Raw genomic sequence first — 26,818 nt, 5'->3', positions numbered from 1 at the left:
GCCCGCGCCGTGCCCCCGCCCGGCTCCTCGGTCCGCCCGCACCACCGACGGCGGGCCCAGAGCAGCCGCGGCCCTTCCAGCTGCGCCTCTCTATGGTGCGGGGGAGGAGCGCTGCCCGCTTCCGGCGGGGCGCCCGCCCTTTCCGCCCGGGGCGGCATGTGGCGGCGTGGACCGGCAGCGCGCGAGGGGCGCGGCGCGCGCCGCCTTCTGCCCCGCTAGCGGGGCGCGCGTCTGCCGCCAGCGCAAGGCAAGGCCGGGCGGCGGTGGCGGCGGGGCTGCGGGGGGCGGGCGGGGCGCCGCGCTCCCGGAGACGGGCGGTGGGTGGGCGGGCGGGCTGGGGGGCGGCGGCGGCGGCGGTGGTGACGACGACGACGACTCCTGCCCGTCTGCTGGGGATGAGGGGCGCGCCGGGCGGGGTGAGGCCCACGGGTGCTCACGCGACTTGGCCTTCCCTCAGAGTGGCGGAGCCCTCAGAGCCGTGACCATGCAGGGAGGGGACGAGTTCATCAGCTCCCCGCCGAAGAAGACGGTGCGGTTCGGGGGCACTCTGACGGATATCTTGCTGAAGCACGAAAAGGTGACTGCGGCCCCTCCTCCTCGGGGGGCTCCTCTTCTTCCAGGCCGCGCGCGGTGCCGGTGCACAAGCTCCCGGGGTGTCATTCAGTGGGAAAGCTCGTTTCGTCTTACACAAGACCGAGTCTGAAGGCTTAGCAAAAAAACCTGAAGGTGGCCCGAGCGCTCTAGGCTTGTGCCAGCCGGTTTTGCTGTGCCAGTGAAAAGATTTCCCCTGTGAGTCAACCTGAGTGACGTCCTGGATGGATGTAAGGCCTGGCTTACGCCAAGGGCTGTAAAGTGATCACAACTGTGTCTACAGGGAGAGCAGCTAAAAATGACCCAGTGGCTTCAGTTGTCTGTCAGGGACAGCACTCGGTTACTGCTGCTTCAGCCTTCCTTGAGCTTTCTTGTTACTTGTAGTCTTCATGTTACTGTTGATGACATTTGTATTTTTTTCTGGAAAAAATATGAGTGTTACTTACTTACTTTTCTTTCCCCTGTTAGGGTGACACCACGGATTTTGAGTTGTTAAAGCATCAGCTGTCAGATCCAGACATAAAGGTAACAGTTTTGGTAGTAAGGGCTCTGACCATTTAAAGTTTGGCTGTCTCAGTGTAATCGTCAGACAAGTCATTGTGGTGCTTACCCAGATCCTTTGCTTTAAACATTTAGCTGCATTTAACAGCTTTTGCTTTGTGGAAACTTACCAGAATTAAAACTCTAAATGAAAAAAAAAAAAGCAATTGTTTATACACATATATATATCTATATGCAGGATCTTGATGTCTCATGCTGACTGACTCCTTGCTCTTGAGTGAGAAACTTTTTGCTTTGTGTCAGGGTCTTTGTTCCAGATACCGTCTTGCTAGGTCACTGATGCTTCTTTTACAGATACTTCTGTAGATCAAACCATGGTTTCTGACTTTCACAGCCTTTAAGTTGCATGAATTTTTACCTTCTCCGGTTCTCACTAAAAACTTGTTTAATGAGGCAGTAAAATACATACACATTTAGTAGTTATATCCAGAAGTATTGTTTCATAGGTGTTCTGTGTAGCTGTGAGTATCCACCACATTTGCTGTCCTTTTTTTTCTTTTTTTTTTTTTCCTTTTAATTAAACTACAGAGCTGTGAGAAGAATGCTGCAGGAAGCATAATGCTATATGGAGTTCCTTTTCTCTTTAAAAAGGACATTTTGTAAAATACTTTGGTTTTAGCAGGCCTTTTGGACATACAGGCAAAATCACTGTAGAATTTTCTGTGTGGATTTGCTACTGTTTCAGTATCTGTCTTATTTCAAGACTTTAATGTCCCTTCTGGTTAAACTAGAGCAAAAAGAAAATAAAATTATGATTGAATGTAATTTCTTTTAAACGTGCTCTGTGTGAGTGAAGATTGCATGCCTTGCTGAGTCTAACTTAAGCCTTCCAGGCAGGCTGTTGGTTTAGGAGTTGGTATGCATTTATTCTTGCATTCAAGAACTTTTATTAGTGAGGACAGAAACTTAAAGAAATTCCTTGCATGTTAATGTGAAAACAATTTCTATTTATCCTCTTAATCTTTGGCTTCTAAGGATTTTGTTATTTTTCTAGGAATAGGTAATACTGTTTATTGGAATAGTTACCTGTTTTTTCTGCTTGTTTTAAGGATGCCCAGATCATTAATTGGCTGCATGAATTTCGAGTTTCTGTGGCATATTTGACCAAAGAGCGTGAACAACTGGTCAGCATTTTGCTGGTAAATATCTGTTTGTTACATGGGAAGATTAAGAGTTTGGTACTCAAAACATCTTTCTTTGACATCTTGGTCTTTGCTTATGTTCAGAAGCTGCCATGGTTGAGAAGAAGCCGAGAGGTGGTGGAAGAATATCTGGGTTTTCTTGGCAATCTAGTGTCAGCACAAACTGTCCATCTTAGGCCATGCCTCCGGATGATTGTATCACATTTTCACCCCCGTAAGTTACTTTTCTCGTCATCTTCTTTGTTTGCTTATCAAGATACCTTTTCTAGATAACTTCTGCATAAGTATAATGCATGACACAGTTCATTATTGGGTTGGGTTTTTTTTCCCCGTTGTCTATTTCTTAACTTGAATAGCTGAATTGTGATACAGATAGTTTTCTGTGCCTAGATTTTAGAAGACATGTTCTAGTGGCTAATACAGACCCCATTTACGAAGATGTCTTGGAAAGGGATGAACTGTGCAATGTTGTTATTACTAAAAAACAAAAGCTGCGGTGAGGACCGTGCCAGATGTTTTCAAGAGCCTCCTGGTTCTGTGAATGAAATCGTCTTTTTGATGAGCTTCTGCTTATTTTAGAAAGTCTTGTGGATAATTTTGATGCTTTAATCCTGATGAAAACTGTTGCCCAGTGTGTTTGATTTGTTATTGAAACTGTTACCTGTAAGATTTGTACAACTTTGATATAATAATCTCATTTTTTGCTAGCTCGAATAACCATCAGAGAAGGTGATGTGGATATTTCAGATTCTGATGATGATGATGAAAGTGAGTATAAAGGAAGCATGGCTTATATATGCTGCTGTAATACCTTTACTAATGAAGTATACAGGGCATGTTGCTCCTTTTTTACAAAATTAACATTAAGAAAGAATACATCCTTAAATTCCCAAGTCAAAGACTTTCTTGGACTCAAATCGGTGGTGTGGTGACCCACTCCTTGTTACTTTCAAAATATTCCTGTTGGTGCAGTATCTGTGGGAATGAGACAATGCATAGGAAAACATTCCTAGTTCTAGATTGTTTCAAAGCCAAAGAAAAGTTAGGAATTGTTTGTTTTCCATTTTATTTACCTCAAGAAAACTAGGTAGTTTGGGGGATTCTTGAGTCTTTTTTTGTTGTCTGCCTGTGGTAAGCTCAAATACAATTGATACTTAAAAATGCCACATAATTAGTGTGTTTATTGAGAAGACAAATAGCTAAATGTCTTTCAAGAATTTAATGTTTTCTTATCTTGAATGCTGAAATTAATTTCAGTTCACGTGACACAACTACTCTTCTGCTGTTCACTTGTGACACTGAATAAAAAAGCCTGCTATAGAAGCCTAATTAGCTGTTTGACTCTTACGAAAATGAGGCATACTCTTTCAATAGATTTAATCTAGAGTTACAGAGTTGGATTTAACATATCTTCTAAATATTTGTGTATTGTGGGCTAAATTTTGAATCTCCAAGTTTAGCATTCAGTATGAGAGCGTGTAACAACAATATTGGGGCTGGCAGCACATTCAGAGTTTACTGATTGCAGTGTCAGTAATTTTATTTGAAACTACTTTTCACACTTATTTTGGTAGTAAGGCAGTTCAACTTAAAAAAACAAAGCAAAAAACTCACCCAGAAAAAAAATTTTGGCAAATGCAATTTCCTTGGGAATCTCTAAACTGTTCAGTTGTTATGGTCTACTTTTGCTGGTTTCTGATTTAGTTTTCTGTAAGCAAATGCATAAGAGTACATTTTTCTTTCTCTAGACCTTCCTGAAAACTTTAATACATGCCATAGAGCATTGCAAACTGTTGCAAGATATGTTCCTTCGTAAGTATATAATCCCATGGGTTTGTGTGCCCTTTCCTTGTAGATTTAAAACTTGTGAATGAATTTACTTTTTTTCCTTTTATTTGAAATATAATACTTAGTTTCATTGCATGATTTTTCCTAATATTCACTAAGTGGTGGAATGCTGTGTCCAATCATGAAATTTCTATAGACATCAGCAGCTGAAAATCCCGTTAATGGAAACAGGAAGTAGGGAAAGTCATGTTTGTAGCAATGTATTTGAAGTGGCTTCTAATAAGTCCACAGTGAAAGTTTGCCACTATTATCTATTCGGTGATCCTTGCAAAACAGATTTAATACTATTACTTACCTTTAAAATAAAGTTACTGTGAAATAAGCTTATTCCAGTCTGTCTTTAGAGTGCTGGAGCTTCAATATTTGCTCTCCTGGTAATAACCTATAACTTTTGGGTTTGTTTTTGTTGATTTGTTTGTTTTTTGTAGGACACCACAATTTCTTATGCCAATACTTGTGGAAAACTTTCCTTTCATTAATAAATCAGAAAGAACTCTGGTAAGAGCTGTGAATATTTTTGTTTATTTGCTCATTTGTTTTCTAATGTATAAATATACTCTGTAGTATGACAACTGATTTGGTGACATTCAATGCAGATTTTTGAGTGTATTGTTTAAGATTCTTGTTATTTTTTATATTTTTATATATATATGGATGTGCCTGTTTAGTACAAGGTTCTCCAAGCATACTTAAGTTCCTTGTGCATAAGCATTATGCTAGTCTTTAATGACATAACTGCATATCTTTTCCACAGGATTGCTTTCTTAATCAATGCACAAGATGGACCTCTTTGACGATGAATCTCAGGGTTGTATAGAAGGGAGACGGTAGGATACCTGTCTCATTTGTTGTCAAAACTGGAAAGTATTTATCGAAAGAGCAGGGGATTTGATAAGCAGTCAGAAAGCAATGGATGTTATAGGTGAAATCCAAGTTGCCAGTAGCATAGGGCGTTCAGTTGTTTTATTGCATCTTTGGTATAGTGCTCATGTGTGGTGAAAAACAAGCTGGAAACTTGACAGGCTCTTGTGTGATCTTTATATTTACTTGTTCCGACTTGATATATTGGCAGAGCCCTGCTCCACCAGCCAAGTTCAGTTGGAGCTGTGTTTTGAACTCATCAAGTGCTGAAAAACCCCTGAAGTTCTTTGTATGTCTTGCTAGTTTTTTTTTTTTTTTTTTAATCCAAATAACTTTGGGCATCAGTCCCCTATCTGTAAAATGAGGGGGATAATAGCTCTTACATGGTGTTAGGAGAAGTTTTATTTATTTATTTATATAGCAGCTCAGTGAGGAGCAAGTCATGAACAAGTTCCTAACTGTGTTTTCAGGGCAAGGTTCGAATGACGTGTAATAAAAATATGGTCCATGCATTGTTGTTAAATATTCCCAATTTAGACATTCTCGTTAAACTAGCTCTATCCATTTTATGGACTGAGCGAGCCACATGGCCTGTGGAAAAATCATATGTGCTCATGTAATTAAAGGTTGTGTTATAATGCATATTCACAAAGAGACTATGGTGTACTTAAATGTGGTGCTTTACCTGATTTTATGTATTGACTTGACAATTTTGCTATATGAAAGTTGCAGCAGTGTGTTTTGTACGTAGGTGTGTATACATGGATGGGCACGTGCACGCTCACAGAACTTGTCTGTTAACCTGCTTGAATTCTAATCAGAATGACTCTGAGGAGTCTAACCTGTGGAATTTAGAATTGTTGTTGGTATATTATAATAACATGAAATAAAGATGTACTCAGTCTCACTTTAAACAGTTCTACTAAAGCTGGTTCTAGATGTAGTGATGAGTATGGTTCTTTTAATTTTCCAAGAGAAAATTTAGATGTAAACTCCTATGGAAATGAATAACTTTTCTTATAGAGTATTTATACTCTTTCTGTCTAGAGATAGTTGGAAAAATTTGCATGGAAATAGTAGATTAAGAGGTTAATGATAACACACCTTAACAACTGAAAATTGATGTTTGGTTTATACATTAACTTATTCTAGATTGAATACAGTCTGTTTAAACCTAATTCTGGCTCTTTAGATAACAAATCAAGAAACTTGTTTTCTAAAAATCTTTGACAGAAATTAGACCTTCTGTTAACATTATTATGGATATCAATTAATTTTGTGTTATAGGAATGTTATGTTCATAACCTGCTACGAGTCACGGTGTACCTTCCAACTCTGAGGCTTCAAATTCTGGAGCTTATTATTGAAAAGCTGTTAAAGTTGGATGTAAGTTCGTTCTGTATCATCTTTTAAGGAAGCTTGTTGTTAAAATACACAGAGTAGAAAATTAAATATGCTTCAGTGTTAAGCTCGACAAAAATATGTTGCAGTAGTGCTCATGATCATGAGTATAAAACCAACCAAATTTACACTCCATTCCTAGTCCTAGAATGTTCCCCCACCTGAGGGTGACGGTGTGATGTGTACTGTTATACCCTTGTCCTGGTTTCAGCTGGGATAGAGTTAATTTCCTTCCTAGTAGCTGGTACAGTGCTGTGTTTTGAATTCAGTGTGAGAATAATGTTGATAACACACTGATGTTTTAGTTGTTGCTAAGTAGTGCTTATCCTAAGTTAAGGATTTTTCAGTTCCCATGCTCTGCCAGCAGGCAGGGGCACAAGAAGCTGGGAGGGAGCATGGCCAGGAGAGCTGACCCGAACTAGCCAAAGGGCTATTCCATACCATAGGGCGTCGTGCTCAGTACAGAAACTGGGGGAGTTGGCTGGGGGGCGGATCGCTGCTGGGGCGTCGGTCAGCGGGTGGTGAGCAACTGCACTGTGCATCACTTGTCTTTCCTTGGGTTTTATTTCCTTCTCTCTTTTTATCTTCCTTTTCATTACTATTATTATTGCTATTATATTTTATTTTCATTGTTATTATGTTTTATTTTTGTTATTAAACTGGGCTTATCTCAACCTGTGAGTTTTATTTTTTTTCAGTTCTCTTCCCCATCCCACTGGGAGTGGGGAGGAGTGAGCGAGCAAGCAGCTGCATGGTGCTTAGCTTCTGGCTGGGATTAAACCACAACAACCCTGCATGGAATCTCCATGCCAGAATCAAAATAACTGTTTCATGGTGATCAGTGCTAATGTGCAGAGAATGTGCTTCTCTTTATGTGATTGATCTGTTCTATCATCCCTTTGAAGTAAAAGGATTTACAGTCTTAAAAAAGACAGGAGTGGTAGCATTGTAAATGATTAATGATTTTTATTTTGGAGAACCTCAGCATATAACAGTCTGGGGAAAGCTTATATTCTGGAGGTAAAGTTTCAGGCAGTTTGGTGTGTGTGTTTTTGTATTACATATCATTCCCTTTTAAAATGTTTATTTAGTTAAGGACAAAATCTAGTCTAGAAGTTACTCATGTGTCATTTCTTATATAAATAATAAAAAAAAAATTTCATATTATTGTCATTGTCTTATAAAAATTAATTTATTGTTTGCAACTGCAGGTTAGTAGTCCACAGCAAGATATTGAAGATGCTGAAGAAACTGCTCATAACTCTGATAGCGAGGAAAAATCTACAGAGGAGGGGCTTTTTGACATGGTTGGCTATCTTGTTCTACTAAAAGATTTTTAGTAAAATTTTCACTTTTGAGTTGGCTGTAAGCTGAGACAGCGTAGGAATACATTATTGCTTTGTCGTTAACTGCACTGCAAACTGAGACAATGTAGGAATATGTTATTGCTTTGTTGTTACTGCACTGCACACAGCTCTTGAAACCTGAACAGCTGAAAAATGAGTAATGTGTTCTCTGGGTGTTGACTTTATTCATGTAAATACCCAGTGTACATGCAGTGAATCAGTTTCACTGTGAAAAACCTCAAGCAGCTATACATAGAACTAATGAAACAATTCATGATAGTTGGCTTAGTTTACAAAAATTTGCTTACACTAAGCTGTGTAATACTGCTTTTTTTTTAAAATAAGACAAAACTTTAGCATATCAATGAAAGAGAAATTTTGTTTTGCTTTCCCTGTAATTGATGTCTTTATGATGTTGTTAAAAGCTGCATGACTGCCATTTTATCTACCAGGAGGAAGATGAAGAAAGAAAAGGAAACAAAGTTGTCTCTTCCAGCAGTGAGAGAATGGCCCATCCACTTGCAGAGCGCCTTGATATTTTGATGACCATCCTGTTTTCCTATATTAAAGATATTTGCCACGTGGATGGTAAGAACACTTGAGCTATAACCAAATTTGCTGTTTTGCAAGCAAGTAAGAAAAACATAAGAGGATTTCTTGCTTTCTGCTGCTGCAAGATAGAGCCCTCACCCTTTAGGGGCAGAATTCTGCCATCAGCAGGCTGTAGTCTGCATTCTTGCCTCTGCCCAGTGTTATTGGCAGAGGATGCAAAGGTATATTTATGACTTTAAAGGTTTATTCTTCAGTTGGAGACATTCTGATTATATAAATATGACACTGTATCCAAACTGTTGCATTACAGCCTATAAGGGTGAATAGAGTTTTGGTTTTCGTTGTGGTAGAAAATTCAGGGGATTAGAGGTACTTTCTGATTAACCACAGTGTTTTATCATTTGCTCTACTGTATTGCTTTGAGTATTAGAATTATGAATCCTTTTGACACCACAAGGACTTGAAGTAGATTAAAACAACTAGCCATGTCACTCAGTTGGAATTGTTACAGCAAGACTTTGTGTTATAGGAAAAAACCTGAAAGAAATGTCTTACACTGGCATTTATTAAGGGTTTGAATTTCTTATATATTTAAAACAGAATATTTAGAAACTATTTTGCTATCTTCTTCATGTAAGTCAGGTAACTTATTTCTTAGTGTTTTCTTCTGGCTCTTCTGAATTAACACATTATTGAAAAGTTTGCATGTCTGCCAGTTTTATACGTGTGTGGTGCATGCACACACAGATATTATTCATATATACCACCGTAAAAAGCAGTAGAGCTGAAGTACTAGAAGGTCTTACTATAAATATTTTTTAGATGTCTGATAAGCCTAGAAGTCATCTTGACAGTGTTTCTTTACATATTTCTTACTGGTTTAGAAAGATATAAATGCCAGTTCTGCAGCATGAGGGCAGGAAAAAAACCTGAAATAGCTCATTTTGTTTGTTTTCTTTTTTTGTTGCATAGGCAAACTTGATATCAACAACACAAAGGATTTGTATCGGGATCTGGTTTCTGTTTTTGACAAACTCATTTTACCAACCCATGCTTCATGTCATGTACAGTATTTCATGTTTTACATCTGTAGCTTTAAATTGGTGAGTAGAAGCTGTTTTTAAGATGCAATGTCTTCTGTCATTTCTGCATCCTCGTTTTGGCTTTTTTTACAGAACAGTTGTTTTCTGTGGTAATTCTAGTCTGATTCATTAGTATCTTTGCTTTCTTTTCCTTCCCTGTTATTCCTTTCTTCAAGTTTTTCTTTATGTGGTTGCTCTTCCTATGTTGTTCATAAACTGCAAACATGGAATCTAAGCTATTGTGAAGGAACTTGGTTAACAGACCTGTTTTACCAAAATCAGTTGCACTCTTGAACCTGAGACACAGTGCTCCACCAAGCTTCTCAGTATCCCAAAACTATCTTAAAGATACGGTCTGTGTTAGCTCTTCAGTTTGAAAATCACATCTGCTGTACATTGTTGAGAGATGGGAAAATGAGGGAGGCAAACTGCTGTTCTTTCTCTTGCTGTATAAGAACACACGTACTTTTTGCATAAGAGTAGCTAAAGATCCAGTTAAGCTAATGCCCTGTCTCTGGCAATGGTGAATAATGGACGTGTTGGAAAGAATATCAGATTGAGGTGAGCATGTTATGATGCTTTGCTAGAATACCCTCTCAGCCTCTAGCAGCAGTCCAGTAACTTCCTGAGCCAAAGTGATGTTCTTTCATGGTAACAGCCCATGATGGACAAATTTAAGGAGAAAATACCTCATGATACTGCACTTCTTGTACTGATGTGAATTTTTGGGATCATGAACTTCTGTGGCAAAAAGTTCTATGATGTAACCATTAAAGGTGAAGAATCACTTTTGTTTCTCTAAATTCATCTTCCTGCTCTTTTCATTGGATGCCCCTGACCTCTTCTGCTACAAGAGACAGTGAACAGTCACTTCACGTTTACCTTCTTACCGTTCTTGTTTTTAAACACTTCTTGTGTATCCATTCCTGACTTTTTGCTAGACTTCAGATTCCATTTACTTTTTATAGTAAGCATAGAAAAAGTCACAGAAAAGAGTGCTCTTCCATCATGTGTAGGAATAGTTATTTACTACAGTTATAGGTAGATTTTTTTTTTTTTAAATGGTTTGATTATGGAAATTACACGAATTGCATATTAGGAATCTGTTACTTAAACAGCATCATCAGCGTAACAACTCATGATTTCTGTGCATCTTGTTTCCAGGGGTTGGCTGAGGCATTTTTAGACCATCTTTGGAAAAAACTGCGTGATCCAAACAATCCTTCAGTGATCAGGCAGACTGCTGGGAGTTATATTGGCAGCTTCTTGGCAAGAGCTAAATTTATTCCTGTTGTGTAAGTTGTTTTGATATATGAGCAGAACCAAACAATTTATGGTGATTGCCAAGGTTAAGTACAGAATTCACAGAATGCACACAGAGTCTTCTATTCCCACAGCTTTGCTAGTAAGCCTAAATCAATAGTCTCGTTTGTCCTTTCTACACTACTGTTTCAGTATTGTCTTGAAGTTTCCAGGAAAGTTTTGCATTTACAGAGTGCAGACTAACGACTTGCTGTTTAAGGCTTCACTTACCAAGAAATGCTGAATACAGGTAGGTTATGTTGACTTCAGGCAGAGTCATGGATGCCCAGTATATCTGATGCTCAGATGTTTTTAGTGCCCTATGTTGGGCATTTTATGTAGACTCTGAGACAGGGAAGCCAAGTGTTCTAGTGTTTTGATACAGATGGATTAAAATACCTTAGCAGATGGGTGAAAATGTTGTCTTTTGTATGTACATGTTGTATATTTTTATGGTGTTCTGGGCAGGTGTGGTGACTTTAATGCTGAACTTAATTTGATACTGGAATTACTTGTTGGACATGGGAGGCATTTCTCTCTCTGTACTACCTGTAGCCCGGGATTGTAATTGTTTACTGTGTTTCACATGTAACATGCATTCATGGATTCATCTCTTCTGGCGTCTTGTGCTTTCACTGACTGGGGTTTTCAGTGCTGATACATTGAGTCATTTTATGCTGAGATAAAGGAGAAAGTTCATAACAGATTCTACTTTTTTTATAATGAGGTTTTCTTACTGATGTTTTTATAACCACTGGGATCCTTGAATACTTGTTTAACATCTTTTCTATACCATTTTAGATGCTATTTTTACACTTTTTTTCCTCCCTCCATTATAGTACAGTAAAAGCATGCCTGGATCTTCTGGTAAACTGGATGCATAAATACATTGATAATCAAGATACAGGGGCTAACGCTTACTGTGATGTAGCTCTCCATGGGCCATTTTATTCTACGTGTCAGACGGTGTTCTATACGTTTATTTTCCGTCATAAGCAACTTCTAGATGGAAACTTAAGGAAAGGTGAGTATATTAGGTTTGAAGGGTATTGGGATTCATTTGCAAGTTTGACTGTTGATGTGTTTTGTAATGGTCAATTCTATCAAGTATCTGATGGCAAGTTTATGTTGTTGTGCTCTAAATAAAATGAGATGGCTTGTACACCTGTTGAGCTACCAAGCTAAATAATCTTTTTTTCCCCCACTGTTGAAAACAATGCTGGTAACTCAACATTGATGTCTGGCCCCACCTACTGAATGTGTTTGAATTTCAGCTATATAAAACTAGTGTGGTCTTCAATTAATGATCTGTCTTGATGACTCTGTGCCTCTGTCAGTCCCTGTAATGAGTGTGTACGTGTAGTGTCTGTTAGAAGGATCCCTCGGCTGTGGCCGGTTACTGTTATTTAGAGTAGCTTTTCTGCTAAACAAGCTGTGGGCTAGATCTCTATTGTAAGCAGATGCCCTAGGATGTGCTTCTGTGGTGTTGAGCAGAGTGCAAGCAGGTCAGACTGGAAATTCTTAGAAATTAAGTTCAGCTAACATCATATATAACCTGTATTTGTCAATTGTCCTTATTTTCAAGGTCTGTCATATCTGCAGAGTTTAAATTTTGAGCGCATTGTCATGTGTCAGCTAAACCCCCTGAAGATTTGTATACCCTCTATTGTGAACTTGTTTGCTGCCATTACCAGGTACCTACTCATTTATTTCGGTTTCAGCTTGATGCAGATATTTGTGTGTGCATGTCTAAAAACAGCACGGTACTTGGAACGTGGGTTTCGTTAGGCACAATATTGAGTATTATCTAAGACAACTCATAGGACACTGCCCATATTGTAGGTGGGATAAGTTCAGTTTCAATGAAAACCTATGGTGCTGTGAAACTGATTGCTTTTTGTTGGAGCCAATGTGATTCTACTTGGAGTGAAGTTTCTAAGAGTGTAGAGGAAGAGAATAGACTCCTTAGCTTGTGACTATCTTGAAAACTAGTATCAGTGGGAAGATGGAAGATAGAAATGATCTTTGTTAAAAAAATAACGTCGTATTTTAATACCATCTGAAATTCTTGCTTTTGATGTGCTAGAAATGCTTATCTTCTTTATTACCTTTTTAAAGGAAATACCAGTTGGTGTTCTGCTACACAATTATTGAGAGGAACAATAGGCAGTTTATACCAGTTGTTCGGAGTGGTGCTGGGGGTGACCTTGTGCAGACATGCACTAACCCGCTTGACAGTTTCTTCCCCTTTGATCCCTACATGCTCAAAAGGTATAGTTTAAAAATAACTCATTTCTGCCTTGTAGAAAATAATGAACTAAAACTGTAAGAAACTGTCAGTGTTTCTACAGTTCACTTTCTTACCTGATCTTTAGTACCTTTCATGTTGCATATTTTAACTAGAGATTGTCGAAGGTTTGAATTGAAATTTATCCCCACTGTGGCATATAATGATGAGGAAGGAACAGGACCCAGTTTTGTGATAGGTCTAGTTAATATGTTTGGTGACGTTTCTTTTGGTTTTCCTTGTTTTAAGCAGTCTCTAAAATACCATAATGCTAGCCTAATACATATTTTGTTGGAGCTGTGGCGGTGTGTTGTCTTGTTTGGTTTGGGTTTTTTGCACCTTGAGAGTATTGCTGCTTGATTGGAGACTCCAGTTTATTTAAAATATCTTGCTTTTTTAATGAGTAGTGGATTATTTGCAGGTTTTCAAAATGTCTAGCACTATGATGATTTAATTGCTTTTTAATATTAGAGGGCACCATTCTGGCTTTTTTTTATCTCTTGAAAAAAAAAAAATCTGTCTCCACAGAAGGGAGACCTTTCTTAGAAGTAGAAATTATTAATAATAACGGATACTATTAAATTACATAAAATTACATCTGTTGTATGTGTGCATCTATAATGTTAATAATAATAATATTATTGATACTATCTTCAAAAATTTGGAAGAAAACTACGCTTACTTGCGAGCATAGTGTAGCTGTTAAAAATATCCAGCGAGGAATTAGGAGGACTGACTGTATCAGAACTCCTCAAGCAAATAATTTATACTATGAGCAAAATGGAGTTATTTCTTCATGGGATTAATTGGGGATTATATAAGGATTAATGGAATAGTTTGTAAAATCCTACAGAGGGCTATCAAAATGCCAAGCATTTAATACTGTATTATTAAAATGAAATACCCATGACTTTTACTGAATACATTAGTTCTTACTGTGTTTTAATTCCTCTTTCAGATCAAAGAAGACCATTGATCCTTTTTATCAGTTTTGGGAAGAGCTGAGTGCTGAAGATCTTGAGAATCTAAAGAAGCCCATTAAAAAGGTAATCTTTTCTGATCAAAATGCAGTTCAGCTTTTGCCAAATCCCTTATCAGCTGCTTCTATTGCAGGATTATTTTTTTTTCGTAGATATGAGTACACTAAACATTTAGGGGAAATCGTGATTGAAATTAGGAAGCTTTAGGGACTGATCTGTCCTTGCTTTGAGAACGCTTTTCCCCTCTTCTGCAGAGGAGTTCGTTTGGCAGCACAGGACCACTGTGAACGCTTATGAGCACTCTCAGAATATGGACATGCTGATGTCACTGGGAAATCCACTTTGTAGATATGAATTAGTTTTGTATTTCATAATGAGAGTACATAAAATTTTCTTACCATTCTAACTAGTTATGACAACTGTAGTACAACCCAAATCCTGAATTATCTCCTACGTAGTCTGTTTACCTTCTTGCAGAATTGTCTATCCTATGTCAGATTTTTGAGTCCTTCAAACGATGTGTTTTTCTTTCCTTCCTGTGATAACTTGTAAAAATACTATGGTGCTGCAGCTTTGTTAACTGGTAACTTTATAAACTTTTCTGTAGCATTTTGATTAGCAGATTTGATTATTGCAACATTTCAGAACTTATTTTAGAAATACCCTTTTTTGTCTCAGCATTCATTACTTCTGTCAAATCTTAATAGAGACCTGGAGTATCTCTCTGCTGTCACTGATCCTTTTAAATTTATGCAGGGTACTACTGAAGATGAAGATGATGACTTTTTGAAAGGAGAAACCCCTCAGAATGATGGTGTGGTTGGAATTGCTCCAAATTCTTATGAGTCAAATACCCGGAGCCCAGTGAGCAGCATTGGCTCCCCTCCAGAGTGTTTTGTGCCATACCCTCAATGACGTGGAGCATCAGAAGTGAAAAGGTTGAAAATTGTGTGCAATTTTTTGCTCTGTAAAGAGACTTTAGCCCAACTTTCCAAACTGGCGAATATTTAAGTAACTACATTTAAGAAAAATTATTGTTTCTTAATCATCAGATTTCTACCTATATGTTATGATAAAGTCGTATGTTGCTAGAAAAGCTTAGAGAATAAATAGGGTGATATTTTACAAATTTCACATTGAAATGGTTTTTATGACTTAGAAGGATTTTCTATAGTTTTTCCTGACTTAAAAAAATTGTTTACTAATGTTTCTCTACAAGGTTTTATATATCAGGGGTGAAATTCTGGTCTTTCTTCCTACTGATTTGTGTGGGGACCAGAATTCAAACTGTACTCTGACTGGTTTCAATGCAATGGTGTGATCCCACGATAGGGAAGCCATGAATCAAGTCTGACAGTGATTCTTTTGCACACATCTCTTAAGCTTTTCCTATCTGTAGAACAGCATTTGGTAAAGCCACTTGATAGTGGAAAGTGTATTCAGATGATAAGAGTTAATGACTCCTTAAACCTGTAGCTGACACACAACTTTTCCAGCTATGAAAGTTCAGACTTATAAAAGTGATGATTGTTGGAAGTGTTGAAAATGGAGTAGCTGAATGTATGATTTGTAGATAGTTTTCTTTTGTGTGCTTTTGAAGCACTCTGAGACAGGTATTTATTTTCAGGATTTGAAGTTTATATGTGAATGTTGAAAATACAAAAAAATGTTTCCCTTGTCGAAAGGAAGTGATGGTGTCACTGTGTCCTTGTGCTGTCTGTGTCAGTGTAGTTTCTCTGCATAGGTTTCCTGTCATTTCATGATTGCTGGCTTTTAGAGTAGGAATATAAACAGTGGAAAAAAAATGTTATTTGTGTGATGTTATGCATTTGGGACTAAACTCTTAATTGCCCTCTTTAGAATCTTAACTTGGAGGCTTTTAAGACAACCTTTCTATTCGGAGCCAATAAATATTGTTGCAAACAGTGTAATTCTTAAACCTTTGAAAAAACACATCTCTGTATGTAACTGTGTAGTCTAGCTTCTCAAAGTTAGGATGTTTGTTGTGACAGTCTGCAAAAATGACTTTTCAGGATGATACTGCAAAATGCATCAGTGGATCTGTTCATCATTGGATAAGTTGAGACAGTTTTTGTTTTTAATTTTAGTCCTCTTTACTGTCAGTCCTGAGTAATAAAAAATAGATTTCCGTGTGAAGTAATTGCATTCTCTCCCAGCATGGAAGAACCTTTCTCACATCAACAGCAAACAAAACATCATTTGAAAGCTGCCTCTTTCTGTTCTTTTACTGTTACATCTTAAGCAACGTAGTCAGCCACGTCTTACAAAATGAGGCTGTGTAAAACTTCCCAAGGTGTAACACCAGGTATGTGAGTCAGGAACTTCTGCATCTTACTGAGAGTGAAAGAAGGAAGTGCTGTGAAGTGTAACATAAACAAATATGCTGACATGGAACTGTCTATACTGAAGTTGCAGAATTAACATTTGTATACTTTAAGGGACTTAAAGATCCAGGTTGGAACTCCACAGTGCTTCTGTAACCTCTTCTGTGATGGATCTGGTTTGCGTAGTGTAACTGCAGACCGGTGAGCTGGCAGGTGCTGGCATTTTGCTACAGAGATTTTGTTCCATAACTACCAGCAGTATTGCAAGGAAAGCTGTTTCGGAAGTGGAAATTTTGCCTTGCCTGAGAAGCACAGTGTATTTTTTGAAGAAAATATCTGCTGTAGCTGTTTAATTTTGTGAAAATGGGATTGGAAAGGTAGAGCTAGGGTCCTGGCGTTTTTCCTGTCTGTTGGTTGTGAGCAGTGCGTGGGGCCCTGGCTGTCGTCTCTCCCTGCGCAGTGAATTTAACTCTGCAGCTGCCACGGTTGCTGTTCTTACTGTTCGTGCAGGGACAACTGGAGCAAAAATCCCTGGTCTGTAAGGAAAAACAGACGTCTTGGGGAGCGTCTGAAAATTTCATTTTGTGGTTGCTGGGGCTGGAGGATAGCGGCGCGGGTTTATTTGTAAATTTGGGACTAGGGTGGGTATTTCCGAAACGGTTTCTGGGATAAGCTCGCAGTCGCAGGAGGGGTTTTGTGCGACGTTAAAATCCTCAGGCGGTGCCGCCGGGACTGGTTCCTGCGGGCGCCTCTGACCCCGCGTCAGGCGGCGACCGCTGAGGGGCCGGACCGGGCCCCGCCCCCGCCCGGCCGGGCCCTCGGGCCGAGCCGCGGCTGCGGAAGCCCCGCGGGCGGTGCCGCCGCCCCGCCCGGCTCCCCGGGCCCCGCTTTCCCAGCGCCCCGCGCGGCGACGCCCGGCGCGGCCCTCGGGAGGAAGCGCGGAGCCGCCGCCTGCCCCGGGCCCGGGCGCTGCCCGAGATGCCGCTGCTGGTTAACGGTGAGCGGCTCGACCCGGCCCGGCCCACGGGGGACGTGATCCGCGCCCACCCGCACCTCGAGGTGAGGCGGCGGCGCGCAGGGGCCCGGCGGGGCGGGGGTGTGTGGGGGACACCCGCCGCCTCGGCCGGGAGGAACGGGTGGCGGAGCGGCGCGGGCCCGGGCTGAGGCGGCGCCCGCCGAGGCGCGGGCCCGGGTAGGGGCGGCCCCGGGCTGAGGCGGCCCGGCCTGGGGTGGCCCGGCCGCGCCGCCTTCCCCGCGCCGCGACAACGGGGAGACACGGGTTGGACGAGAGGACAATCGGCGTCCGTTAAAGCGGCGTTCCCGGAGGGCGGTCGCGGTCGGCGCTCTGAGGCGGAGAGCGGCCGGTCGCGGTGTGGGCTGCGGCGGCGGGGCCGGGCCGGGCTGCCCCTTTCTGTGCGAAATAACAAAAACCGGTGATAAAAGTCAAACTAGTGACTTTCAGGAGGGTATTAACCTCACTCGCGGTATATAAAGGCTGTAATCCTAACGGCGGACTGTCAGCCAGGAGCTGCTGAGCAGAGCTGGTTGGGCAGGTGTTTCTCATCAGAAGATGTTTCTTTATAGAAACTGAGCTTTTGCAGAAAAACAGTGGGTTTTGAGCCCCAGGATGGAAATTCACTGCCTACCCAGAGGGTCTGTGATGAGAATCAGGGGGTTTTATGTACTAAGCAAGCTAATAAATAGTGATTTTTTTATATGTACTAAATAAATATTTAGATTGTGGCAGTAGAAGACTGAAACCTTTACATTTTGTCTCCTGTCCTCATTAAACTTCCAAGATCAGCTCTCGTATGCTCTAATGTAATCTTTGCCAAGTCCTATTGCTTTTTGTTGTACCTCCATTTTATCATCTATAAAGCAGGGAATAGGCTTTTGTGTGTCTATGGAATGATGGGATTTAACAATTAACTAGATCAGCGGCGGGGAAGTGGAAAATTCTCAAACTTCACAATACTCCATAATACAAAGTATGTACATTTCTCATTGACCTGGATCCCTTTGCTTTTCAGAGGTGATGTTTCTATCAAGTAATGAATACACCTGAGAATTCAGCCACTGTAGTTTCTGTTATCGTTTATCTTTAGGAGAAGGCAAAACTTCTGAGAAGTCAGCCTGCTCAGATTGTGGAACCCAAGGGTCTTCTATATGTCCAGCAGAGAGAGTTTGCAGTGACTACCCCTAAAGATGGTATGTGAGAACATAAACATTTTTTTTTCTACTGAAACAGTGATTGTGAGAGCAGAGTTCTTACAGTGTTTCTCTCCTTTAAAATAGGTTCTGTTTCCATTCTTGGGTCAGATGATGCAACTACCTGCCACATAGTTGTGCTCCGACACACAGGTATCTTTAAAGGATGGTCAGAACAAAACCTGGACCCCTGAAGTAATGAATTAGTGTTGGTTTATGCTGCATTAATAAAATAACTGCAATTTATATAAACTTGAATCTCAAAAAGTCACATGATGTATTAACTAATGACTTGTTCAAAGAGTTGGTGTGTTTAGTGTCAGCAGTTCCATGTTCTGGTTGCTCAGTGAGCAGATCCTAAACTTCATCTGCTCCCACGGGCAGCGGGTAGTGGCAGTTGCAGACCTTGGCTGTGTTCAGCTGTTCGGGCCTGCAGGGTTTGGTAATTGTTATTACCAAAGGTAGAATTTGTGGAAAGATCCTTGCTACGCTCCTGGATTTCTGATGAGACGTTGCCTGGTCCTGGTTAGGAGGGCACTTGTAACTGTCACATGAGTCTGGTGACTTTATAACGGGGCACACGAAGAGGTTATTGCCTCGCTCAGTCAACCCGTATCTTCTGCTGGAAGCTGCTGTCCTGAGAGGAAGCGAGGTGGTGGTGGGTATAGCTCCTGCACTACTATGGCAGCATAAACCGTTATTGATTTCAGTTGCAGTAGCGTAAGGGCCTCCAGCAATGTCATTAACTAACTCTCTTCTCGCACCTTCCTCAGGCAGCGGAGCTACCTGCTTGACACACTGCGACGGATCCGACACAGAAGCTGAGGTGTCGCTCATCATGAGTTCAGTAAAATCTTTCTCTAACACCACAGGATATGGAAGGTCAGCTCTGCTCTTATTGCTTGTGTACTGTTTTTCACAAAGGTTACTGCAGTTTGTAAGGTGGGGAATTTTTACATGATTATAAGGGGTTCAGACAAGGTTGTTGTGAAGGGAATATCTCTTGATCAGGAACCACGTGTAAAGTGAAAATTATTTCCTTGGTGATGATTCTGAGGGTATTTTTAGCAGTGGTTTAAAGCATGGTTCTGTTCTGAATAGTGTCTCTGTAAAATGCCATTGGGAGGTTTTGTGTTTACTGTTTCCCACTTAACTTTTGTTTCAGATATGTGAAATTTTCCAAAGAACTGGTTTTGGTTTTATGTTAAATTTTTCCTTCCAGACTGTTGGTCTTGTAAAATCCTTTTGAAATCTGAGGATCCATCTGCGATTTTTCTAAGTCCCACATTTAAAAAAACAAAATGGGGCTGGCGGGACAGGACGGTGAGGGGAAAAAAGCTTTGAAATGGAGTTTAGCAAACAAGGTTCCTTCTGGATGTGGAAGTTTTTGCCCCTGTAGTGTGGTAAGAACAAAAACTCAGTGAACTTAGACGATATGGTCTCGAAAAACTCATGATTTGTCAGGACTTGTCTTTACATAGACACTTCTCAGAGAAGAACCCTGCTGTATGGTTGAAACTAGTTGCGAGGAGGTCACAGGAGCAAAAATCTTCATGTTTAATTAACCCTTTCTTGGGAACTGAAAGGTGGTTACTAAGTTCAGTCCACACCAGAGGTGCTGACCACCCGAGGTACCCCACTGGGTTAGACGGATTTGCATGCATGTAATGCCTCTTAAAGTTTTAAATTTGTGCTATTTCCTGGATGATCCCTGAAGCGTTGGGAATGGAATTACCATAACTTGCTATGTAATGCAAACCAACTTGGTGCATGTGACTGTAACGTGAGGCTTCTCTAATGATTGCTTTGCAGTTTGGGCTGGGGATTATTTTGTACAGCTATTCACTTTGTTTTTTTAATTGCTGTTTCCTGTTATTCCATCTCTGTTAGGCTGGAAGTGCACCTAGTTGGAGGTTTCAATGATGATAGGCAGTTATCACAAAAACTTACTAATCAGCTTCTTAGTAAGTTCACATTTTTTCCACTCTCATGTCCAAGAAAAAATAGTTCTGACTGGATTTGGGTACAGTTTGTTTGTAATCTGAGCCCCCTGTCATTTAATGGAAGGAAATCTGGATTCATTTTGAAGGGTTTTTTCTCTACCTGACAACTTGGTGTGGAGAGGGGTTGGACTTGTGAGGCCCACGCATGGCCAGTGTGTGGGACGGAGGGTCTAAACTGGTAATTTCGTCCTGGCTTATATTCTAGTGTGTAGAATTGAGTGCAGTTCAGCTGGGCTTGATTCCTGGCTCTGCTGCCGATATGCCACGTGATCTTGGTCGAGTGTTGTCACTGTCTAAATCTACACATGTGGATGACTTCATGAGTTACTATTCATTTTGTACCTTAATGTGAAGAGGTAAAAATTAATTATTGTTTGGAATTGTCTGATGAAAGATGTTATGTATCTTTATAAAATCTGTAGTCCAGAGAAGTGGTGGTGGTGCTTTACAAACAAATTGGAAGTGTAAAGGACCTGCTTACCTGTAAGTGCTCTGGCTTGTGAGCACTCCTGAGTGTGGAGAGGCCTCGGCCCCACTGGAGCAGGGAAGGGCAGGGACGGGGGCAGGTGTCAGGATTGGAGGGAGGTGGCCAAGGGGATAAACAAAAAGGAGAACGGAACCCGCAAAGGTCCTGGGATGCGCCCACGTGGCCATCACACCTGGCGATTCCTGTTACCTGTGTTATATGTCATATGAGAGTTCTGTACAGAATCAAGTGTTTTGGTTAATTTCTTTTTTCAATCTTCTGATGCACCTTTCATTCATTAAGTTACAATTTGAAACAATAATGCTGTATTGCTATTAGAAGTTTGAAAAAAGAGATTTTATTTTTTTTTTCCTAGTGTGTGGGATGGTGAAAAGCAGAATTAATTTACAGTTAATGGAAGACTGGGTTTGCTCACTATATACGAATATTTAAAGATAAGCTGTTAAATGTGTAGTGAAGTAAAGCAGAGCTGATGTGATGGCAGAGCTAGATCAGTGTCAGTAAAAGGAGTAAGTGACACTTCTTTAGCATGTTTTTGCTATTACAGATGGCTACTCTCTGTAGATTACTGTTATGTTTAGTAGCTGTGGCTTTATAAAAGTTAGTTTGAAGCAAATCTGCAAAACGCTCTTTGCTGTGTTGCCTTATCTAGGAACAGTGCGTTAGGTATCTGTGCCCATCTATTCTGCAGTGCGCAGCACTGATAATGCCCCCTCGTCTAGATACAGCTCCTGCTTTGCCACCAGTCAGTCTTATACATTGCTGCTGTCGTTGTTGCTGTAGGAGCCTTCGATCTCCAGCCAGATGATGTTCACTTAGTGACTTTCTGCGTAACAGGTAAGAAAATGTTTCCTTGTTTTTTGAAGTATCTTTAGCCGCTGAAATCAAAGTGCAGGGGTCTTTTCCCACATGGCTTTTTGATCTGCAGCACGAGGCCTCCATAACGACTTGTAAGTTTTAGTTTTGTTGCTGGTAGTGTGGGTGGTGATGTCAGACCATGCAGCAAGGCTTCTCTCCTTACCAAGTGCTGCTGAAACGCAACTGAGAGTAGAACCACCTGTGATCATTTCCGGGTTGTTTCACCACCTTGCCCTGTGGAAAGAGGCTGGGTGGCTACAGGTATCTCGAGAAGCAATGGAGAAAGGCACTTACAGACCTGTGTGCTGCTGGGTCGCCAGACCTGCCTCCCTGCAGCTTCGAATGTATTCATAAACTCAGTCCATTAGTTCATAGCATGTAACGTCACATAAAGGAATAAGTCATTTCCTTTTCTTCGTATCATGTTCAGGTCATGTTTCCATCATCATTGCTTTTCAACTCTGTTGGTGATTTACATCTTTGAAACTTGGTGTCGTGGCAGTTTTGCATTGTGGATTTTTTCCTGTGAATTGCCCCTGCAGAAAGGGGAGTGACAGTTGGCTGGTGCTGGCCACGCTGTTAGGAGATAAGAGTTCTGCTCCAGGCCCCAAGCGTGGTGTTACTCACCTGGTACCTTCCTTTCCATATTTCTTTTAGGCTTCCTTGTTTTTTTTCTGCTTTATGCAGCATCAGATCCGTTCTTCTCTGATAACACACAACTGTGAATGAATGCTGCTCAGACAAAAATACAAAGGCCTTCAAGTTTTACTTTTTTTTTTTTCTTACAGAACTGAATGACAGAGAAGAAAAGGATATTCACTTTCCAATCATTTATGGAATAGGTGAGTTAAATTAAATTATTTTTTTTTTTTTTTTTTTTGTAACTGGATTGCTTTTCAGATTCCAACAGCAAACGGGCTGCTTTTAATGATTAGGTAAAGCCCGTCCCAAAAGTGAAGTGCTGCTGTCAGAGATGTAGGTAGAAATGGGTTCTCTTCCAGTACCCCAGTTAGGTAGATGCACACATGGACGTGGCTGTGTCCAAATGCAAGCAGATTTTTTTTCATTTAACTGTACCTAAGATTTTGTCAGTATCAAGCTACTGTACTAACTTTTGGGATTGGAATTCAACCTTCCTTTTATTGTTCATTCTGTATTTTTTCTAATTAGTTGATTTCTGAAAATGTTCTTTGGGAATATTGAAATGCTGCTAAAGCAAAATAAGTAGAAATATGCTATCACAGGCTAAGGGGTCTGTGGTAGAGTAGTATTTGGGTTCTAACGTTCCTGCAACATAGTTGGGTTGGGGACATGGTCATTTTAAACAAGTGTTTTTGTAAGAATTAATTGTTTTTGTATTTAAACTCTTATTTCCTACCAGCTGTGAATGTTAAAACAGCAGAGATTTTCCCTGCAACCTTCCCAGAAAAAGGGCCGGATGAGGATTTGCGTTCAGCCCGTGTCTTAACAGGAGCAACAGTGAGTGAAAACAACAGGGGAAAAAAGGGTATTTTTGCCAGAAGGGGAGACCAGGTAGGGGCAATGACTTGTCAAAAGTTTGAGGAAAAAATACTCTGGCAGTGTTCTGTTAGTAACAAAATACATGAGAAAGAGGAAGGTGCAGAGGTGAAGGATAACACAGTGGGTGGAGATCAAACCGCTTCTGCAAGGGTGAGCCTTGTCTCGGCAGCGCAGCTCTTCCCCCTGCCCTTACCCTGCAGCTTTCAGCAGGGTGACTTATGTGAAGAGGTGCAGGTCACGGGCATTGCCCCGGCAGGATCTTTCAGTCCTGGGTTTGTTGTTTGTCAGAAAAACTGGTTAATCTTAGTGCGCAGGGAGCGAAGTGGGGCGGAGCTGGCCCGCAGCAGGTCTGAGAGGTCTGAGAGCGAAGCTGCAGCTTAAGGCCTCCCAGATGAAGTGACTTTGCTGTCCGGTCCGTGGGTGTGAGCACTGTCTAACTCTTGAGGCTCCCTGTGTTGTTGCAGCTGACTAACATTTACGATGCAAAGATGGAACAACTACATATTGGCCCTTATTTTTGGAGGCCTTTTCCACATGTGGATTTCTGGTTGGAACAAGATGATGAACAGATTTTACAGGTACCTGCAATTTTTGTTTTTGGTCTGGGCACGGTCTGTCAAAACTTTTGCCAGTGTACTGCTGGGGAGGGTGGGAAATAATCTTATAAAGAGGCAGAATAATTGAGAACTTTGTATTTTGAATGTCAAGCAGCTCTTGCTCCCATCTTGTTTTTCAGAATCTTTCCACATCGCCCCTGGCTGAGCCACCCCACTTTGTTTCCCACATTAGATCTACATTAGCATTTTTAAAAGAACATCCCTTTCCATCTCGCTCCCTGTTTCCTGACAGGAAACCTCGCATCTACAAAAAAAATGAAGAAGGGTTGTGGGAACAGGTTTGTTCTGACAAGATCTAACCTGGAAGCAAACAGCACAACTGCTTTAGGGAAGTATAGTCTTACAAGAAGAGCAATTTGTTGCAAAAAGCATATTGCTGGTCACAAATAAATACCATTGTTCCTGTGCTTTTCAAAATAAAATATTTTGACAGAAGTAACTTGCTCTTTCTGCATTCTTTATGTAGGAATCACTGCTACTTTGAAGTCAGAAGTTGGCTTTGTTTATGTTCTAGTGCTCCAATGCAGTAACTTGATCGGCACAGTGAAGAGAGGTAGCAGTGCTGAGAGACCGAGAAGGTAAGTCAGTACATTGGTGTGTACTTCAGAAAATGATTTTCCACACAAAGTGAAAGAAAGTTGCACATACTTACTGAAACACAGGGAAATATCCCGCAACAGTAACTTGATTCAAGAGTAATAATTTGAAGAATCTTTATTGAAACATTCAGATAGTATCTAAAGAATGAAGCTCATTCCAACAAAACTACCGGTTTACACTTCCAAATATAAAAACATTAAAAATTAATCCTTGTGGTGATAACTTTATCCCCAACAAATTACTCTTATTAACATACTTCATTGCACCAAAGAAACCAATGAGGAAGACTAGTCAACTTACTTGTTTTCGCACTTTAGAAAAATTGCACTCTGATTTACATAAATTACCCCAACAGCAAAATTAACCTTGTTCAGGATCTAGAAGCTGAGAGTCAAATCAGGTGACAGTACAATTCAAAAACCCCAAATTTTTCAGATTATTGAAGTCAGTCAGTTACCACTACAGCCGTTATGGTGTTAATGTGTACCTTTTAGGGGGGAGGAGAAAAACCCAAACAACAAATGAAGCAAACTACAGTTTTACAGCAAAATCCAGTTCTAGAGGGATGGGATGGTTTTCCTCAAAATCTGATACCTTTGGGAAAGCAAGCTTTCCCTAAAGATCTCCTTTCCACAAGAGGCTCTGAAAACTTGCAGCAAAGTGATTTAAGATAATTGGGGGGGGGGGAGTGTAAGACTTCTACACCTTAGCTTCTCGTTTATCCAAAGCTTTGCTTGTGCATTAAGTAGTCCTAGACACTATGACGTTGTGCTGTAGTGTAAATAACCTATAGAATTTCTTTGAGTCTGTACAATTCCTACCATAGGTAAGTTACTGTTATTCAAAAAATAAGTGTTGAAACCATCACAAATGTATTGGTTTTTCAAGCTTTACTACAACTATCTTTAAAAATACACAACAGAAAGAACTCCAGTTACACTACATAAATGTGTTTAATAGTATTTGGTTTATAAATGGCGTGCAAAGGAAAATAACGGTGCCTTGGTGATTCCTTCCAGTGGCAGAAGCAAGAAGCCGTTCAGGCATGCAGAGGCACTGTTTCTTTCTAAAAGGCTCAGGCCTCCCCAGCTCCATCCCCACCGTACCCAGGGCCTTAGCTGAACACGTCAGGTCAGTCAACAGCAGGAAAAAAATGGTTGATGGTAAAGTACTACCAGTGACTCCTATATACACAGGCATCCCTCCCTCCTGCTCACTGCACCACAGCTGTTTGGCAATGTTCTTTGTAAGGTAAAAAAAGAAGCAAAACAGAGCTAGTGTGACTTCAGTAGATGTTTTGCAGGAGAAGCTAAACTGAATTTTAAATAAAAAGGTGAACAATTGGCAGTTGATTTTAAAGTGTATTAACATAAAATAAGATCATTTTACAACTACTGGGTGCAACTGTATTCTGAATCTTGTGTATGGCTGATTGGTTAGCAACTATTAGCATGCTTAGACTCCTACAGGAAGGGTAACTGCCAATTGTTTTTACAAACGTTTATGAGCACTTAATAAATTTCACTAGTACTTTGGTGACACTGACATGTAGAGGATTAAAGCAACTGTAACAAGTGTATGATAAGACAAATCTCTGTCCCATGGGGGGGGAATTTATATTTGTGCAAAATCCCAGTTAATAAGTTACAGTAGTTATTACTGTACTAGTGTGTGGCACTGTTCACATTTCAAATGCATCATTACTACCCTGCCTCCCAGGGCATGAGCTTCCTCTGCAAAGTCTGAAATCCACAGTCTGGATTTTATCTTTGACTTTCTTGTTCCTCTACCTTCATGCAGTCACGTGGTGATTTGTCACTTTGAATGTCCTCAGTGTCTGTCTTTGTTGTCTGTGCCACCTCCTTCTGCTCCTCTGGTGTTTCTGTCTCCAGAGGTCCTTGCTCTTGGCCAGGGGATAGAGTCGGGGGTCTCTGATCCATCTTCTCCAGGTCATCACAGTGGCTGACTGAACTGGTCTCACTGAACGCATCAGAACTTCTTAGAGACCTTTTAAAAATTTTCTGACCTGTGAAGTGTTTGAAGAATACAGTGCCAATGACAGCAGCAAAACCAAGATGTGGTATGCACAAGTTAAGTTTCAAAAAGTATCTGAATTTTACAACTGCAAAGAGATTTTATTTGGGTGCTAACTGGTACCCTAAACAGAGATGCGTATGCAAAGGAATAGCACCTGTTATTTCATCCTGTGTACACAGAGACTGTTAA

The 26,818-nt window shown here is 40.6% G+C and overlaps 3 protein-coding genes across 4 annotated transcripts in view; 2 read left to right on the top strand and 1 right to left on the bottom strand.

Moving 5' to 3' along the window:
- Positions 1-144: 144 nt before the first annotated feature.
- Positions 145-16,110, top strand: RRN3 (RRN3 homolog, RNA polymerase I transcription factor). The gene is made up of 18 exons (XM_074840847.1): positions 145-247; positions 458-577; positions 1,060-1,116; positions 2,202-2,291; positions 2,379-2,508; positions 3,003-3,062; positions 4,043-4,106; positions 4,571-4,640; positions 6,291-6,389; positions 7,616-7,711; positions 8,203-8,338; positions 9,275-9,405; positions 10,549-10,679; positions 11,526-11,710; positions 12,272-12,380; positions 12,805-12,957; positions 13,932-14,019; positions 14,710-16,110. The coding sequence occupies exons 2-18, from the start codon at positions 485-487 to the stop codon at positions 14,866-14,868; spliced, it is 1,851 nt and encodes a 616-aa protein (XP_074696948.1). The 5' UTR covers positions 145-247; positions 458-484; the 3' UTR covers positions 14,869-16,110.
- A 1,035-nt stretch (positions 16,111-17,145) lies between these two features.
- Positions 17,146-24,431, top strand: NTAN1 (N-terminal asparagine amidase). 2 transcript variants are annotated; one of them, XM_074841417.1, is made up of 10 exons: positions 17,146-17,295; positions 18,404-18,506; positions 18,594-18,659; positions 19,280-19,388; positions 20,397-20,470; positions 21,780-21,833; positions 22,643-22,696; positions 23,236-23,333; positions 23,840-23,953; positions 24,112-24,431. In XM_074841417.1, exons 4-10 carry the CDS (start codon positions 19,345-19,347, stop codon positions 24,289-24,291), a joined length of 618 nt encoding a protein of 205 aa, XP_074697518.1. In that variant the 5' UTR covers positions 17,146-17,295; positions 18,404-18,506; positions 18,594-18,659; positions 19,280-19,344; the 3' UTR covers positions 24,292-24,431. The 2 variants fall into 2 exon arrangements, with proteins under 2 accessions (XP_074697518.1, XP_074697517.1); XM_074841416.1 differs by having other exon boundaries at positions 17,160-17,357.
- A 257-nt stretch (positions 24,432-24,688) lies between these two features.
- Positions 24,689-26,818, bottom strand: part of PDXDC1 (pyridoxal dependent decarboxylase domain containing 1) — a 33,765-nt gene continuing 31,635 nt past the window's right edge. The window contains exon 23 of the mRNA XM_074841415.1: positions 24,689-26,618. Coding sequence (XP_074697516.1) covers positions 26,356-26,618 — 263 coding nt within the window. The 3' untranslated portion in view covers positions 24,689-26,355. The remainder of the gene's footprint in view (positions 26,619-26,818) is intronic.

This window comes from Strix aluco, chromosome 15 (assembly GCF_031877795.1).
Source record: "Strix aluco isolate bStrAlu1 chromosome 15, bStrAlu1.hap1, whole genome shotgun sequence".
NCBI classification, from domain to species: Eukaryota; Metazoa; Chordata; class Aves; order Strigiformes; family Strigidae; genus Strix; species Strix aluco.
The sequence above is the reverse complement of the archived record's forward strand: the minus strand, read 5'-3'. Positions and strand labels throughout refer to the sequence as shown.